Source organism: Amblyomma mixtum, chromosome 3 (genome assembly GCF_055824585.1).
Source record: "Amblyomma mixtum isolate Tamu chromosome 3, ASM5582458v1, whole genome shotgun sequence".
NCBI lineage: Eukaryota > Metazoa > Arthropoda > Arachnida > Ixodida > Ixodidae > Amblyomma > Amblyomma mixtum.
Window position 1 is genome coordinate 432930654 of NC_143014.1, and position 18674 is coordinate 432949327.

The 18674-nt window shown below is 47.5% G+C and overlaps 1 protein-coding gene across 6 annotated transcripts in view; it reads right to left on the minus strand.

Annotated features, from left to right (window-relative positions):
- Positions 1-1344: 1344 nt before the first annotated feature.
- Positions 1345-18674, minus strand: part of LOC149358129 (serine/threonine-protein phosphatase 2B catalytic subunit 2-like) — a 69515-nt gene continuing 52185 nt past the window's right edge. The window contains exons 10-13 of one of the 6 annotated variants that reach the window (XM_089585053.1): positions 18444-18476; positions 9661-9736; positions 7168-7265; positions 1345-4948 (exon numbers count right to left, since the gene is read on the minus strand). In XM_089585053.1, coding sequence (XP_089441179.1) covers positions 4782-4948; positions 7168-7265; positions 9661-9736; positions 18444-18476 — 374 coding nt within the window. In that variant the 3' untranslated portion in view covers positions 1345-4781. Of the gene's footprint in view, positions 4949-7167; positions 7266-9660; positions 9746-18443; positions 18498-18674 lie in introns of all 6 variants that reach the window. The other 5 variants (XM_089585052.1, XM_089585050.1, XM_089585049.1 and 2 more) reach the window with 5 other exon arrangements.

Below are 18674 nucleotides of genomic sequence, written 5' to 3' on the forward strand. Positions count from 1 at the left end.
CAACTACACAGTGAACTGTGTTCTATGCATCAACAACCAGTAGCATGCGGGGTTCACATTGCTTCAAGAACTTACTGCTACCACAATGTACGTTGCAGCTCATATTCAGTGCAATAGCACAGGTTGTGGTTTTTACAAGGACAAAAATTTCATAAGTATTTCTGAAGTTTTGAATTTTCTGAACAGTTTTTTTTTGTTGCGAATGCTGCATCTTTCTGTGGCGAGCAAGGAATTTAGCTCAAGTGGCAAGGAACTTTCTTGTGGCTGTCAGCACTTTGGTGTAAGCTGGAACAAGAAAATGACTAGTTTATGGGGATTTAACGTCCCAAAGCAACTCTGGCTATGAGGGACGCCGTAGAGAAGGGCTCCACATAACTTCGACCCCCTGGGTTTCAGGCGCACAGACGTCTCACAGCACACGGGCCTCTAGAATTTCGCCTCCATCGAAATTCGACCGCCGCAGGCAGGATTGAACCCACGTCTCTCACGTCAGCAACCGAGCGCCGTAACCACCGAGCCCCACCCGCAGCCACATGACAAAATGAACAAAGCAACAGGACCCTGGGTGCCCTTATGTTCATTATGACAACTTTTAGCCTTTCCAATTTGCTACGCAACACACTGAAGCTGCCAAAATGAGTCTTGTGCCAAGTAGTAGTAGGCAGAGCAATGAGCAGGCCGCACGTACCACAGTGCAGCAAGGGGAGTGGCCACACCCCTCTGCATTTACATGCTATAAGGCAGCCTGAAACCATTTGAGCATAATCGCCCCTTGGCCAATCTAGGCAGTCATCTACTTACATATTAAGCATTTCACTTTCACTTGAAATGTCGCTGCGAGCGGCTAAATACTCAAATACAACCAGCTCCATTCTGAAACTCAAATTTTTTTCTTGAGCAGAATTAACAAGGGAGAGACCTCCCAAGTTTGGGTCCTGTATTATAGAAGTTTTGAATGTCTTGGATTAAAAAAAAACACTGCAACACCTCACCAACACGGTGCAAGCAATAACAAATTTATTGCATGTAGCTGCAGCATCCACGGGGCTTCCATAGTCCAGCCCTGACTAAACACCTCTCAAATTAATAGAGCACAGTGATGTAGGATGCCAGGCCAAAAGTACTGTAACTTTTAAAGAAAAATACTTCAGAACCACTGAAAGCACGACTGCATGCAACATTGTCCCCACAGGCTAGCACAAGGTTGCTCAAATTACCGAATAGCACATGTGCAAACCCTGGAAGGGCCTTGGATCAACAAGTTTAGCAGCATTGCAAGTGTGCATATGCTCACACACACAAAAAGAAGTTCAATTCCAAACAAGATAAAGAAATACTATACTGTGAAGTTCATAGCTCCAGTTTTTATTCAACATAAATCAGTCATTTTTACAACAGATACAATTTTCTTGTGTGTGTTTGTGTACAACTATTGCACAACAGATGGGTTATTAAACGCCCGCATAAGCGCACCTCTTGTCTTCCGCACTGCTGAAAACAACGAGGCCATCGCTCTTGAGGGAATTCGATAAGACAGTTCGCCAGAGAGCAAGAGAGCTTTCGGAAATATCAAGAAGAAAAGATTTTTTTCTTTAAACATGAATGTGCGTATTTCTTCAAACGCGTAGAGCAGAACATTTTTTTTTTTTTTTCCGTCAGCAAGAGTACCCAAACCCGTGCCACGCCCCTCCACTCAACGCAGCCTAGTTTGCAGACAGCTCTGCACAGATTATCCATTGCCACACACATTGACCAATGCTTTGCCACAAACTTCCAAGTTTCATTGTTAATAAGGTGCCAACCGATAGGTTTTCAACCCATGACAGCACTGGTCTTTCACCGGAATCATTACTAACAGGGCCACTACGTCCACAACTGAGTTCAGCACCAAAATGCTTTGTTGCTGTTCCTTGATGGCCATCAAGTCAAAATAGACACCACCTGTATGGAGCATATGAAGGCTCACAGATTTGTACACAGAAAGTTTGCCTTTTAAGTCAGGAAATATGACGTTCAGTCAAGCACTGTTTGGATGCATAAGGCTTGCTTTAGAAATATTTTTCCCATTCCATAATTCTGAGTAGGTTTTCTTCACAGTTGTTCATTTCTAAACAGCTTTCATTAACAAGACCCTGAAAATTTGTGGCAACTTAAGACCTCAGTACTCAAAAGAGCATATACCCATGGTCGACAAGTTTGACCTCACAGCTATAAGAGAGCAAATAATGCCCAAAAAATCTGCCCAAGGCATTGTGAAGCCATATAGTGCCCAACTTCAAAAGTGCCTTTTTCTTGGTGCCTCGTCCTTCTCCGGTACCAAGGGCCAAATGGCACAAAACTTTCTTCAAAACAGCCTTCGACATGACATAACAGCGACATCGCTGGTGCCACAGTAAAACATGTTAAATGCCTTCTTTCACAATGACGTTCTAAAAGGCATTTTGGAGCTCAAAATCAGGAAAACAAAGACGAAGGAACATGAGATATAAGACTAGCATCTCATATTCCCTAGCTCAGTTCCATGATTCAAGTTAGAGCTCCAAGGTCATGAACCATCACAACCAGCTCAGAGCTGTTATATTTGCTGCCACACCATGTATACTTCAGGCAACACTGAAGATGTTCACAAAAACAAAATTAAATAAAAGAGGCAAAGAGCTGTCTCAGACTCCCTTTAAATTTCTCACCAGGAAAAGCAACACCCAGACCGTACATGGCCCATACGGTCTGCGTGTTGCTTACCATGCCTTCTATGTATGCACTGCACTTTTGATCCTCTGGATGCAAAGTGCATCATCCGGAGAACATACATCTGGGGGCAAAGGTGAGCAGTGTCACCGAGTGCACTGGCCATATCGGTGCATACACACACACACATGCCTGCAAGGCAGCAGCCCTCCCACAGCAGTGGAGGGGTGAGGCAGGGAGGAGGCTGAAGTCGAGATGCAACGAACGAGGCAGCAGTTCTGCCCCACAAAGTCGGCCCTCTGATGTTGCAAAGAACAGGCAGAAGAAAGAGGCAGGTCAGCGACAGAAAGGAAAGCCGCATCACGAAAACAGAAACAGACGACCGGAGTGGAAGGACGAGGAGGGGGCAGGGAAGAAAAAAGAAGCAAAGAGAAGCATTTGCACGTGCAGTATGTATAATATGTATATGAATATTATATGTATTATATATATATATTAGCTCTTTCACAAATTGCCACCAGCCATCGGGAATGGACGCGCATGAGAAATCAAATGGTACTCCATGTTGCGGAGACCTTCTGTATATACATACATATACACATATTCATATATATACACAAGAATATATATATATATTTATATATGTATATATACATATATATAGACACATATACAGGGATGTGTGAAAGAAAAGAAAGAAAAGGGGGCATGCCCAAGACGTGAAAAAGACGAGGAGAAAAACAAGAAAGCGAGACAGAGAGAGATAAGAGACATTGCACGGCAATTTCCCGATGTGAAAATTGCATCATAGCCCAGCGACCCCTGTGTCAGGCCTGTTCTCTCTTTTTTTTTTACTCTTATGTACACTCGTGTATGTATAGAGTTGCCCTCGTGTTTCGCCAGATGTGCGCACCCTTCTCCCCTCAACCACATCACTGACTGCAGGGCCCGCTGTGAGCGGCCCATGGCCGGCCCACACACACACTCCCAGCCACAGCTTGCACAAACCACTGACCTCCGTGCACTGAGGCAGTAGTCACCATTGGCGCCGCCAGTGCCAGGGGATGCAGCGCAGGACACTGCAAGAGAGCTCTGCCCGTCTGGTGACGTAATGACTCGGGACTCCCCTTCCCCACCCAGCAACCCCCTCCCCTCAATTGGCGGCTGCATCCCATTGCTTTTTCCACTGAACACACACACACACACGCACGATTTGCAAGGTGTTGAACACGAGGGCGGTCACAGCAAGGAGGAGGGGAAGGAGGAAAGCTGTAGCAAAACAGAAGCCCCTTGCTATACATAAAAAAAAGAAAGACAGAATAAGAAAGGACTCACACGTGTAAAAGAAAGGATACAAAGACAATCACGCAGTGCAGAGCAGCAGCGCAGCATTTCAGCATCCCATATGTGTGCATGCGCTGCCCATGTGACGCTGCCAACCGGGCACAGAATAACAAGTCAAAAAGCTGACCAGAACAACAGCGACAACAAAGGGCAGAGAGAGAGAACAGTGTCCGCCCCCACGGCCAGACCCAGACACATCAGTGCTTTGCGGAGCATCGTGAGGGGCACTCGGAACTTGCGCTCCAGAGAAACGGGAAGGGAGAGAGGGGGCAGATGGAAGTTCGCAACTGCCCGTGATCACTCACTGGCTCATAATAAGTTAGCAGAAGGAAACAAAAATGCACAAGAGCAACAGTAGGGCAGAAGTGAACCTGAATATCGGGGGCGGGGGGGGGGAAAGAACGGCGGTGGCGCCATACACCGAGAAAAGTCATGGCAGGGAAGGGGACGTGCGTCCATAAGAAAAAAACAAAAAACAAAGAGGACCAGCAGGAGGAAGACGGAGACGTGGGAGCCACCCGCCTGCCTGCCCACCCTCCGAGGAAAGAGCCACGCGGCAAGCAGTCTCCTCGTCGCACATGCAGCACACACTCCGCGCTGTGGCATCATCAGCGCACAACAAGGGATGATGAGATGGGAAGTGGGAGGAGCGAGGCACTTAACGAGGAAGGAGGAAACCGAGGACGACGAGAAAGGAACTGGGCCGACGGCAGGAGGAGGGGGAGAGTGGCGGGAAGAGGAGACCCCCTTCAGGAGCCGGCAGAGTTGCTGCCGCCATGCTCCTCCTGAGGCGATGAGGGTCCGCCGTGCGGCAGCGGTGCATCCTTGCGCGGTGGCATGCGCTCGTTGATCTTGTCGAGACCCTTGGCCTCCTCGAAGCTGGTGATCTTGTGGTGTGGCGAGAAGCCTGCCAGCGCTGCACCAAAAGGCCATCATCAAAAATGCGGAACAAATAGAGCCATGTGTCAAGCCGAGACCTTGCAAAGGGATACTCCTCTTCAACAAAACTTTACAGCTCCTAGGCGGCACCAATTGCCTTTGCTGCTCCATTGATTTGTATACTAGCATCGTGGCTGAGCAATCGCAATGTGCGAACAAGACACAAGGCCCAGAATTTTTCCAGTACATTCTCCAGGAGCCTCAGCATATAGCAATAGACCGCTGATAAAACAGTTTAGTTCACAAAATGAAAACAATCACCATGGCAGGCCTAATGCCAATGTTATAGCGACAGTGAGACATCACAATGCATCCAGTTTTACGTTATTAGCGTTGCTACTGCCAAATCATGATTTTCAACAATTTTTGGAGCATGAAAAAAATGGACTGTGGAGTGTTTTGGAGCAGCTATGCACCGTTTCTAGAGGTGCAATGACCATGAAGCAGCCAATTTTAGTGCAAAATTATACAGGGTGTCCAGGCTAACTTTAGCAAAGGGTTAAAAGATAAAATATTTGAGGTAGGCCAGGGAAACCACTTACATACATCTACCAACCGCCTTTAGCATCACAGGCAATTTCTTGTTTTGCCATTAATTAGCAATTAAGCTAATTTTCCTAAACGCATAAATATTCACTTTCCTAAATGCGTAAATATTGACTTTATACAGCAAATGTGAACCGCAAAGTTGGAGAGCACCTTCAGAAACCCCCGTTTCATTTATTTGCGATAAATAAAGCCTCGCATGTATCTTTTCCGAGCTCCAAAGGAAGTATGCGAAATACAAAAAAAAAAAATCGCATGACTAGCGCATTCGCGCGCCACGATTGTGCTGCTCTCAATCGTGGCTTGGGTGAAAGAAATCAGCTGCTGGTATGGCGCGACGACCCCACTGCACTGGCAGGCCGGTATGTCAACCGTGGTTGCGGCGCAACTTGCACAGTCACGCTTGGAGACTGGCTCGCGCGGGTGTCGCAACCACCGTCGACATACCGGCCTGCCGGAACTATGTGGTCGTCGCGCCATACCAGCAGCTGATTTCGTTCACCCAAGCCAGGACTGAGAGCAGCACAATCGTGGAGCCGTCCGCATGATGGTACACAGAGGACTGCACAACGAGCTCAATGAAGGACATTTAGCTTCCTAGTCAACAAGCACATCTTTAGGTCTGCCTGAAATTAGTTTCATCCTGTGGTATCCTCTGCACAGTAACCGCAAACGTTTCGACACAGCTAAAGGCAAGGAAAGCTAGACTAGCGAAGCCTGAAGCTGCGAAAACCCCAAATATGACCCGTCACCTACAGCTGCCAATTTGAGGACTCTGCACAGAATGAGCACAGCATCCATTCACGTCAAGAGTCCAGAGGCCCCAACCACAGTTGTCAAATAATCTGGCCGGCATGCACTAGTTGACCAAATTGTGCGGTACAATTTGCGTGGCAAACTTGGGACCACCAAAAGACTAGGTTAACCAAGAACTCAAATTAAAAAAAGATTTCACTGCACTAGCGTTCACAAGTGCACCCAAACCTAAGCAAACTGCCAATGCATTTAAAGGGGCTCGGAAAGTGGCTCTCAACAAAGGTGTGGTATTCCTGGGATGTTAAAGGACGCCACACCACAGATACCCTCCAGCAAGAATTTGTTTTAAGCATTTTGTAGCAGCTGAGTTATCTGCAGCCAAAATTTAAATTTCAGCGTGTTCGCGCCTTCCCCTCTCCTCTCGTCACTTTTTGCACATTTAAAGGTCGGTGCTCCTCCACCGGCCCTACCGCAGTGTGCGGGGAACACCAACGGGGATGGGGAGCAGACCTTCCCTAACCCACTGGAGAAATGCAGCTGCGGCCATGGTAGCTGCGTGACGCCTGAAAGAATCTAACCAACAGCCACCTCTGAACAGAGCTACACAGGAGCGTGCGAGCGTGAAAAAAGTGTCGGAAAGGACTCGCCAACTTTCGCAAGCGATGGTGGGTTCTCTGCTGCGTGTAGAAGTGCATTGTCTGGCTCAGGTGTTCACGATGACAGAATGTAGCGAATGAACAAGTTTACGCACTCTGATCAGAAGGTATTTTCAGAGCCCCTTTAACACACCGAAACCACTGCACCACCAGTGGCCGATAAGCAGCTTCCTACACGCATGACGTACGTTGCTACACACATGCACGCACAGCAGCAGTACAGGCACACAGCTCTCACCATTGCGCAGAGAGGTTTTGCCTCCAGAGAGGGCTCCCAATGGCAGAGTCCCAGTGGGTGTGAGTCCTTTAAGCTGAAGAACGCTTTCGCTTTCTTCCCTAGAAGCAAAAGAAACGAAACAGCTCTCACCGCGCGCACAACACTTCTCAGCTCTCATAAAATCTATGAAGCACCCAGCCACAACAGGACAAGGTGGCTCTTGCCCTATCAGTGATCCCTAGGGTACCTCCTACTTCAAACGCCATTTGAGAGATCCAACACCTGTCCCAAGACAGCTTCACATTCAGTTCAAAACATTCAGTATCAGTTTTGCAACATGATGCAAAAAAAAGGATGGCATCGCGTTTTGTGGAACTTCTATTGCAGGTTCTCCAGTATGGAACCATGTTCTTGCTATGCTGCAAATTAGAGCCCACCCCTGATGCCCACTATGTGCTTGATGAACAAAAATATGCCAGGGGTTGTTTCTAGTCATTTCAGATACTTCGCAGGGCCACCATACAGTCAATTCAGCTATTCAACATATGCATGATAGTAGCTCCTAACATTTGTGACACTACTGGCATATATCAATGAAGCTCTGCTGTCTGTCTAAATGTTGTGGAATCAGATTTTGCACTTCTAGTAATTTCAAAACTTAATTCAACATTTTAAGTACAGACATGCAAATTGTAAATTGAGGGGTTTAACGCCTGAACCAACAGATGGGCTATAAGAGACACTGTACTGAAGGGCTTCCAGTTAACTTCGGGCATCAAAGTTTCTTCAATGCACGCCAACATCGCAGCGCACACCAGCATTTTTGTACATTGCCTCGACTAAAAATGGCCACCACCATCATCATCAGCCTGACTACAGCCACTGCAGGGCAAAGGCCTCTCCCATGTCTCTGCAATTAACCCTGTTCTATGCCAGTTGCGGACACCTATCCCCGCAAACTTCTTAATCTCATCCGCCCACCTAACTCTCTACCACCCCCTGCTACGCTTGCCTTCTCTTGGAATTCACTCCATTACCATTAAGGAACAGCGGTTATCTTGCCTTCGCATTACATGCCCTGCCCAAGCCTATTTCTTCCTCTTGATTTCAACTAGGATGTCATTAACCCGCGTTTGTTCCCTCACCCACTCCGCCCTCTTCCGATCTCTTAACGTTACACCTATCATTTTCCTTTCCATAGCTCGCTGCGTTGTCCTAACTTAAGCTGAACCCTTTTCGTTAGTCTCCACGTTTCTGCCCTGTAGGTGAGTAAAATACAGCTGCTGTATACTTTTCTCTCAAGAGATATTGGTAACCTGCCATTCATGATCTGAGAGGACCTGCTATATGAGCTCCACCCCATTCATATTCTTCTAGTTATTTCCCTCTCATGATCTGGATCGGCCGTCACTACCTGCCCAAAATAGACATTCTCTTACTACTTCCAGCACCGCACCATCAATTGCGAACTGCTGTTCTTTTGCTAGACTGTTGAACATTTTGGTTTTGTGCATGCTAATTTTTAGACCCACCGTTCTGTTCTGCCTATCTAACTCACTGATCACGCTTTAGAGTTCATGTCCTGAGTGACTTCGCAAGGCAATGTCATCAGCGAATCGCACGTTACTTAGGTATTCTCCATTAACTCTTATCCCCAACTGTTCCCAATTCAGGCCTCGGAATACCTCCTGTAAACAGGTGGTGAACAGCATTGGCAAGATAGCTTCTCCCTGCCAGACACCTTTCCTTATTGGAATTTTATTGCTGACTTTATGGAGGACTATTGTAGCTGCGCAGTCGTTACAGATATATTCTGATATTTGCACATAACACTCTTCAACCCCCTGATATAGTAGCTCCTAATGTTTGTGACGTTGCTGGCGTATATCAAGCAAAGCTCTACTGTCTGTCACAATGATTCAATATCAGCCACCATGGTGGATATTGAATCCACAATCCCGGGAGCAGCAGTGGACCACCACCGCGGGTTTAAGTAATGATTTTTGTACCAAAAAAAAAAGGGGGGCTTTCAGAAACACAATGCAATAAACTGAAAACATTGGAAAAAAAAACACCTTCAGTTGACCATTAAAGGTTCCTAAGACTCAACTGAGCATTTAATTTCTTCAGTGCAGTTGAAGGACTGGACCGCTCTTGGATTAGACCTTTGCACTTGCTTTGTGTAAAACACTTCTGACACACTAAAACATGAGTTTTACACCACAGCGGCTCAATGAGCTGCATACAAGACTTCATGCAATACTAGGTATTACTAAATTGTGCACCATGAGCCTGCCAGTCATGTGTGGCAACAACACTGTGGCGTCTGTTTTGATGCTTTATATGCTTTTCCCTATGTTACAATTGAGCCTGCTTATAACAGCCCATCTTGTGACAAACTGTAACCTTGACATGGTCAGTGACCACCAACTTGTTGTTACTCTTTCTTTAAGCAAGAGCGGCCACATTTGGCACTGCCATGGCAGACCCATGGCCACACTGCATGACACTCACCTCAGCACAGAGAAGACGCGGGCCATCTTGCCAATAGCTCGGATTTTATTTCTAATAACTTCTTTTCGAGCGCTCGCTGCACCACCTAGATAGAGGGATGATAGGGGAGAGAGAAAGGAGCAGCCATCAGACTGGGGCCACTGCTGCAGCCATCTCTCTACACAGGGGACACATGCCTCCTACGACAGACAGCACTACACCTCTGGAGGAACAAGCTGTGCGACACAGCCACCCCCAAAACAGCTGGTGGCAAACTGTGGGGCCTGCACACTCCGAAGCCATGACAAAATTGGCAAAAGGGGGCTGGCACAAGAGTGTATGCACAAATACTGCGGGTGCAGAGCAAACACAGTGGCTTTCCAGACTTGGTGAACTGCACAGATGTGCACTCAAGCAAGGTGGTTTGGAACATACCCGCCACTGAACTACAAGGCTGCAGTTAGACTAATTAGCGCAACAGCGTCCAGGGTAAAAATAACGGGCTCCCTGCACCACCAGATGGCATGACAGGAAAACACCTCAAGCACTAACGATGTTGACATTTTTTTTCAGTGAGGAAAGAGACAGCAACGGCCATCATGCGCCACAAGACTGGGCAGAACCCTGCTTCAAAAGGTACCCGAATTCTTCCATTTTTGACGAGAAGCCAAAGACAAGGCACAGCACAACCACTCCCGAGCGCTGACAACAGCTGCACTGAAGCCATGCTCAGAACAACCGGGGATGCCTAGTCTGGGCAACCCGGTACGAGCCTCATTCTCAACGAAAGCTCTGCCAAGAGCTAAATGAAAATTTTCTCTGCAGTAGGTAGTTTAAACAATGGACAAAGGAGGGAAATAAGTGCCTGAGTTGGCAGCCTTCACAGACATTGACACAAGCACCATGCCTATATCCCATTGCAGGTTTTATCAAGGTGCAGCCTAGGGTTCCACCGTGTGTCTGTCTATCAATCTTTCAGGATGTCTTGGAGTGGTGCAGAATGCGAACCACTCGAGGATCACCACGTGCATGTAACTCCTGCATACAGTGATTCACACCACCTTCACTCCCAAAGAACAAATAAAGAGGCCTGGAGCATGCCAATCCCATTAAAACCTTCCAAAAAAGCCTGATCTATGAGCCCCCCAGAATTTTTAGCACGAAGACTATTCAATCAGGAAGAACACTAGTAATTTCAAAAAGCTCAGGATTGCAGGAAGTTCATAACTGATGTCTAATATTGATATGCTGGCCAATGTCTCGCTTGCAGTCAGATGCAACAGCTAGACAAACACGTTTTACTGGCCAGACAGAGACCTAAAGTCCTCCAAGAACTGCTCCAAAACGGCCAGGTTAGTGCTGGCCAGAACTGCCAATCAAAAGCAACTGTACTTCAATACTGGTGGTCACAATGCACACAAACTGCAATGAACAGCGAGTGCCACCTTCCACAAAGACTTTGCCACACTGAAATTACTGAACTGTGCAGCAGCCCCACTTTGCCAGTGTTGTTTCAGTGAAACAGTAGGTAACGAGGATTGCCCCATGACACTTTCCACATAGCTTGTTGCTCCAAGAAGCACAGCTAGGCAATGGACAGGGACTGGCAGAGTGGCAGTGTGCTCATTTTTAGAATGCAGGAATAAGGCTTCGGAGCATCAAGTGCTTTCTCCAGAAGGCTAGGTAGCTTGAAGCTCATGTAACACTGAACAGGTCTTTCAGTGGAAAGACAGCATTAGCTAAGAGCCAGCAGCCACACTGGCCTATACATAGGCATCAGACTGTCGCCTCAATATCTGCTGCGCTACAGTACCATTAATTTAAAAGGCAGCTGAATAGTTTGTTTCCATTCCAAACAAATTCAAAATTGTGCACCGAGTGTGCTCAGGAGCATGCCTTGAATGTTTTCTGGACTAGTCAGAGAGGACGACGCCAAGCCACACTACTACAACCTTTGGCAACAGTCTGCTCCAGGCACATTAAGGAACCCCGCACGAAATTGTGGCACGGCGCACCCAGGACACAAACGGGAGCATGCGCAAGCCTTCCTTTTTCCTGCATTCCAAACAAGCGGAGTGCCACCCTGGACTGGGCCTCACGAAAAGACATCTCATGCCCACTGGCTAAATGACGCACCACAGCCAAGCGGGGGGGTCTCAACAACAGCTTCACTGCACACACTCGTGCACGCCCAGCGCGGGCACCGGAGCTCGACCACGGGGACACACGCAAACTACTCTGCCAGACCACCAGACAGGGACGAGACGAGACAGACACACAGCTAGACAAAACAAAAGAAATGTGCACTTACGTGTCATGGTTATTTGGGGTTATCGCGCAATGGAGGGAGGGGGCAGGGCAAAACATAAGATGAAAAGAAAAAACAAACAAAAACCAGAGTCAGAAATGAAAAAACGCACGCTCCATTCACATGTTAAAAGAAGTTACCACTCACGCACACAAACCAAATTAGGTTAAGAGAAAAACTTAGGGCAAAACTTGCTTGGCCATGGCAAAAAAGCTTCACAGGTGCACACTTTCCCCCACCTAGTGCCTCCTCAATGTGCTGCGGAAGCCACATTAAAGAACTCGCAACAGCGCTGATGAAAAGTGCACGCATCTCCTGTCAGCCCCGTGCTGGCACACAACCCGAGAACCAGCCACAACTCTTCTGTACCCAAATTTGAATGCAACTGAAGTTTGGGAGAATTCGCCGAAAGGGCTTTTGATGCATACAGGACAGCACAGTATGCAAATTCAAACTCAACACTTTGAAACTTTACACACGTGGGCGATGCATTCACAGCCCATAATAACTCTCTGCATTCAACATGGAAAATCCATTTGCACATGTTGAGAACATTGAGGTACAATACAGTGGGGCCTGGACACCGTATAAACACAATTAAGGGCCGCACCCACGTGAGGGCCACACCTTCTTTTTCCGAAGAATATTAAAAAAAAAAAAATCCTTGTAAGGGCCGCATTCAACCTTTCCCCAACCCATCTATACAGAAATAGCCTGCGAAATGAGTGAGCACAGGTGCTTCCAGGTGCCTCCCATGGATGTCGCGCGAGACTGCGGGTCATCACCACCATCAACAATTTTCCTCCTCCGCAAACTCCCGCTATCCATATCGGCATCAGTATCACCAACTCCAGCTTTCTGTGGCTGTCAACCACACGTGTGTTGTGGCTTTCGTGAGCAGTCTTCTTTTTTTCCCCCGTGAACTGCTGACGAGCATTAGAATTTTAGCATGTTGAAATATTAGCACCAGCGGACGCTGACCGGGTGGCCCAAGAGTGCGTTGTTCATGACCGTGCTCGACTGGATCTTGTTCATGTGAAACTCTGTCTACGGACATTGTATCCCAAGATGACCGTGACCTCAAACAGTCTGTATGGCACTGACGACTACTTCCTGTGGGGTGAGCACGTACTAGAGCACAGCACCAGTTCGGAGTCTGAAGACTCGGCGAGTGATGACGACTGAGCACAGAAGAAATGCCACTCATTAGCTGATTGATGTGTTTTTCCTTGAAAAAAATTTTTTTTCACATATCACATACATGGGCGGCACCCCAAAAATTGGCCCTCAAATCTGGTGGAAAAAAAAAAAGCGCTGCCCTTACACACATTTATACGGTATATCGAACCTGGATATTTTGAATTATTAGCTACATTAAATGCAGTCTACCCCCCCCCCCCCCCCCCCCCCCCCCCCCCCCCCCCGAAAATATTGCGTAAAAGTATAGAAAGGTCGCATAGTATACAGAACTCTGATTTCGCTGGTTGTATGATGTATAGAACTGCGCACAGTGACCCTGCATGTGGCACTTCCCCTCATGGCTTTTCAGCGATCAGTTTTCGTGCGCAGAGACTGACCAGCTTGTGGCCTTGGGCACCTGCTGGCAGTGCTGGCGCTGTGAAACCGTGCTGCTAGGTGAATGTACGGGGTGTGCTCGAGGGTGGCCTTCGGACTCACACTAGTCTTCCATGCCGCTTTGCTGTTTTGTGGTGAAGCCAACTTAAGCCTTTGCTGCCGAAGGCACTGTGAAAACCAACTGTACCCCCTCTTTAACGAGACTATTCTATTTATGGTGCACTGGTAACAGCATTAGACATCTTATGATAGGCAGAGGCTAGTTCCAAAGCACCATCCGCTGCGGCTTCATTACTGTGCAGGTTAGGCCTAGTGAAGCCTAGTGGGCGGAGGGCTGCATGTTGCTACAACAAGTGCGCCGCTATAGACAAGCGCCCTGCTCATAAACAAAAGTGGGGCTGTGGTCACCAGCTACATGGGGTGTAGGCAAAAAACGCAGCGTGTCTACACTGCGCCAAGCGATGCTTTAGAAACCAACTCGAGTTATTTCAAAGCGTGTGCATCTCTTCTGGTTAGACATTTTTGTTGATGCCCGGAGAGTAGTACAGCACTTTTTCAACCTGTCCGCCAGACTGAATTGCCTGGTGGAATGCTGCATCGGTTTCCTTCTCCGCTCCTATCTGGCATCAACGACGTGGCTACGGTAGGAGACTATGTTGACTTTACAATGAAAACGAGAAAGTACAAGGTATACAGGAAAAGTAATAGTCTACAGTCTCAGCTTCTGGACCGATGCTGCATATTCGATTGCTAAGTGCAAGAAGTAGTAAGACGGATATAGAGTACTACGACTCTATATCCGTGCAAGAGTAGTACGACTTGACGGGATATCGTGAATTACGTTAAAAAACTTTTAGCCTAAGCGACGAAAGTCACTGCTGACGCTAGCGCCACCTATCTCATATCCGTCACGGCCTGACGCTTCTCAATGGTTAGGACTCAAGAACGAAGTGGCCGATGCCCCTCAAAGGAGGCACTCTGGCCAATGGTGTCAACAGATTTTCATGACACCGCAGTTAATCCAATTAATCCATGCTTATTCCCCATTCATCTGCCACCTCCTGCGATTTCATGCTAGCAAGTACAAGGGGATCAGTAAAGGAGCAGAGGGGGACACTCGGTCAAAAGGGACGATCCGTCGATTCCACTGGCTGGAGGGGCTCCTCCGAGACGCATCTGCCGTTTCGTTCCTGAGTTGTATCAAACCACAGCGTGGGTGCACTGCGTTACTGCTTCCAGGTTAGTTGCACATAAGCGTATCTACTGCCATTTTTTATATACTGAATTGTCGATTTATTGCACTATTTTGCGATTCTCTTTGAGTTGGGTATATCCAGGTTCGACTGCATCACCTTTTTACTGGGGAAAGAGGGGAGCGGATAGCACATCCCAACAGGTACCTTCATCCCAGACTAATTCCCAAGGTCACACTGCATTCTTCCCAAACAACAGGCACATTCACGGTACAGTTCTGCAAGAGCAAGCCTGGCAGTCTTTACCATGCTGTTCATCAGGAATATTTACTTCCAGTTAGTTTAGTGCATATCCTCAAATGAATGCCACAAGTTTAGGTGCACTATCACCCCCCAGTGCTTTTGGTCCTCTAAACAGCTCTTGCTCACATCGTGCTCTGCAAGTAGTGAGCACTGCACGCTTCCACTGTTAGTACATCTGGTGCTGTGCCGAGATGCCAGGCCTTACTGCCGCCTGTCACATTTGTGCAATGCAAGCTAAAGCTAGCGTTAGTGCACTGCCCCAGCAAAAGTAAAATGCAAATCAGAATGAAAACATGCACTGCTTTCAGTGTCCCTGCTTATATATGCCAAAGACACTCCCTGTACACCTATCCAACACAATCAAAGACAATACAGCACTCCTTAAACACCCTCCATCCCATGTTCCTGCTGTCTGTGTAGCATGTGAATGGTCACCTGAGAATTCAAATGAAAAGAGCAAGTGGCCACATAAACATGCCCCACATGGAGTTATGGTCTGAAGCTGCAGCAACAGAATGATGCCCCAAATAACCTAGCAGCAGGTACATTGTCAGCACACCATAACCACTCAGTAGGTGACCACCTCTACCCACTCTAATATAGCTTGAAACGTTTCATTAGGTCAATGCTTTATAACATGCACAACCATCAGTAACTCCCAGTTTAGTTACTTCCGCTTCAGACGACCCCGCACAAAAGCTTCAGCTAAACCAGTTACAGGGGCTGTCTAAAGCAAAACAAGCTTTTCACAGTAAAAAAAATATGCAAAGATAAGTACCACACTTGCACCTTAATGCACACAACACAGTCACGGAAGGTCATGATGCAAATTACGCACTAACCTACTGTTTGCTGACAAATGTACCAGACATATCTAGAAAAGCACTGTGTCAAATACAGTAACCCCAAAGGCACCTAGGCACATGATAACACTTGATCTAACCGCAGAAACTCTTCTCAAGTGTTATCACTTAAAAGGTGCTAGTTTATAAAAAAAGCACAGAAGAAATGGGGGTGTAAGTTGAAAGCGAACACTGGCTGCACTGATAAAAACAAAGATCCCCCCTTTAACTGTTGCTGTTCATATTTCCAGCGCAACAATTACCGACTCGCACTTTGGAAATTTCAGATGGCAGGTCCTGAAATGCGTACACAGCACAACGGAGTTAAAGGCCCAGACAGAACGCATCAGTGCTTGCCCAAGTACTGCAACTCCTGTCCTCCTCAAGCACACAATTTTCTCTCACAAGACAAAACACAGCGAACAGTGTCTACGCTTGCAGTACAGAATATGACTGCCTCTACTTCCAGCACACAGACACACTCGAATTCAAAGTTTCAACAGCAAAGCCAAATGACATGCAGAAAAGCAAAAATGAGAAACCAACTATGCCTAATTCATAAATAATGAAGTACACAGTAGCTGCATTTCCTGCCTTAAGGTGCACTACGCACGGTTCTGTAATTCCCTCATTTTCAGTACAAAACCCTGAACTTCAGAAGCCATCGTGCCAGGAGCAAACAGATAAAATGGCGATTTACAGCCGGAGCCTAGGCAAACGTGCTGTCAATGCAAAAACCAAGCCTGTCAGCAGCACAGGTAGTGCAACCTTGCGGCAGAACCAGCTTGACTCCCTGGAAATCGCCACGAGCTTGGCACAAGCAGTGTAGAGAAACCAGCCCACGGCTCATCATTCCATTGGCAAAATAAGGCGGCACCAGCTGGTGCTGGGGTGACTAAGGCCCACAGGCAGTCACTCCCTTCAGAGCGGCAAGCAATAAGCAGCAGAGCAGCAGCGCTTTTAAGTCGCCAGCAGTCACGAAGAGCATTTCTCCCGTCGCAAGGAAAAGAATGAGAGAACAGAGCAGACATGAGAGAAGCCAAGACACAAACAGTGCCCGCAAAAAGGACCAGCAGAGAAAATGGGGGGAAACAGGGAGGAGAGGCACCCCAGGCCTCGCAGCAAAGCATGCCTCAGCCCCAGGACTGAAGTCCAGAGACTGCCACACAATGCAGAAAAAAAAGGAAAAAAACAACATACCATATTAATGCGATTGTATCCTAGGCACTGCACACTGCCACCTCAGGTTTTCCATTTCTTTTGTCCCCCCTTTCCCATACCCTAGGTGGTGTGTACAGGATGCTACCTCGATGTGGCTGGCCCAGTGACTACTGTCATTTCTGATTGGTCCAGATGGTTTTACAGCTGCTCAGAACTACACCTGCACCTAACGCCTCCATTTAAACAAAGGTAGACTGCGAGAACACTCGAGCTCTAAGCTTTTGAAGCACTTTACAGAACTCCTGGTGGCTGAGCCCTCCACTACACCTCTCACAACAAGGGTCACAAGACCTCTGACATCTGCCCTGTGTCACTCATCTCAATAGCAGTCAGCTTCTCTATAGGAACAATTACGCAGTCCCTGCAAGACTCCGAGTAAATTACTTTCGCACGAGGGGAAGCACATCTTGAATATGGCAGCAGAAAAACCTGCTGCAATTGAATACACCTAAGAAGCCTTCAAAAGTGGTTCGAAACCGTTCGCACACCTTCCTTACTAACGCGGCCAGAGTCATCTGGAGACACCCGTACTGTCCATGTTTTGCTGCATTTGCAATCCATCTTTAAAAATCATACTATATGTGACCAACAACGCTGTCCCATCATTTAACCTGAACAGCACAACAAACAACATGATGTTTGCAATGGACTGCCCTCTGTACTACAATCGAATTTCATCCACTGCACATTATTGGTTTATTGGGGTTTAATGTCCCAAAGCAACCAAGGCTATGAGGGACACCGTAGTGGAGGGCTCCGGAAATTTCGACCACCTGGGGTTCTTCAATGTGCACTGACATCGCACAGCACTCGGGCCTCTAGAATTTCGCCTCCATCGAAATTCGGCCGCCACGGCCGGGATCGAACCCGCGTATTTCGGGTGAGCAGCCGAGTGCCGTAACCACTGAGCCACCTCGGCGGGGCTCACTGCACATTATTACAAAATTAATTATCCCCTAATAACAAAGAAAAATGAAATGACATTCAGCTGTCTACCACTCAATGCATAACTCAACAGAGCAGAAAAAAGGCTAAAACGACCAATAGAAGAATCAAAAGTCATTTACAGACTTAGAGCGAAAGGGCTCAGCTCATTTCACAAATTTAATGTACACTGAAAAATGAAACTCGTAAGCACACAAGGTACTTCAACTAACCTTTCTTTTCAGCCCTTACACTAACTTCCCTGAGCTTTCTTGGGTTAAAAGACAACCAAGGATGTTCCTCAGGCAGTGGGGGAGTTCCCTGACGGTGGCTACAATCGCATCAACACAGCAGCGAGAGAAAAAGAGGGGGCAGGGGACAGAGGCACGTTCCTGCATCTACGGCACACACACGGGCGTGCACAAAGGGTTTACTCACTATCCTCCTGAGATTCGGTTCCCGAGGACAGACCTAGGGACAGTAAATAGGCGGCTAGAGGTAGAATGCACACCGGGGTCTTAGCACAGACCAACGCCACCACACCACAAGAACAAGTGAACGGTACAGCGAGAGAGAGAGAGAGAGAGCAAAGAAAGGCGGGGCACCCCGGCGGCCTTCTTCCCCATTCCTTGTGGAATCACGAGAAACTTCCACTGTTTACCCCCTTCA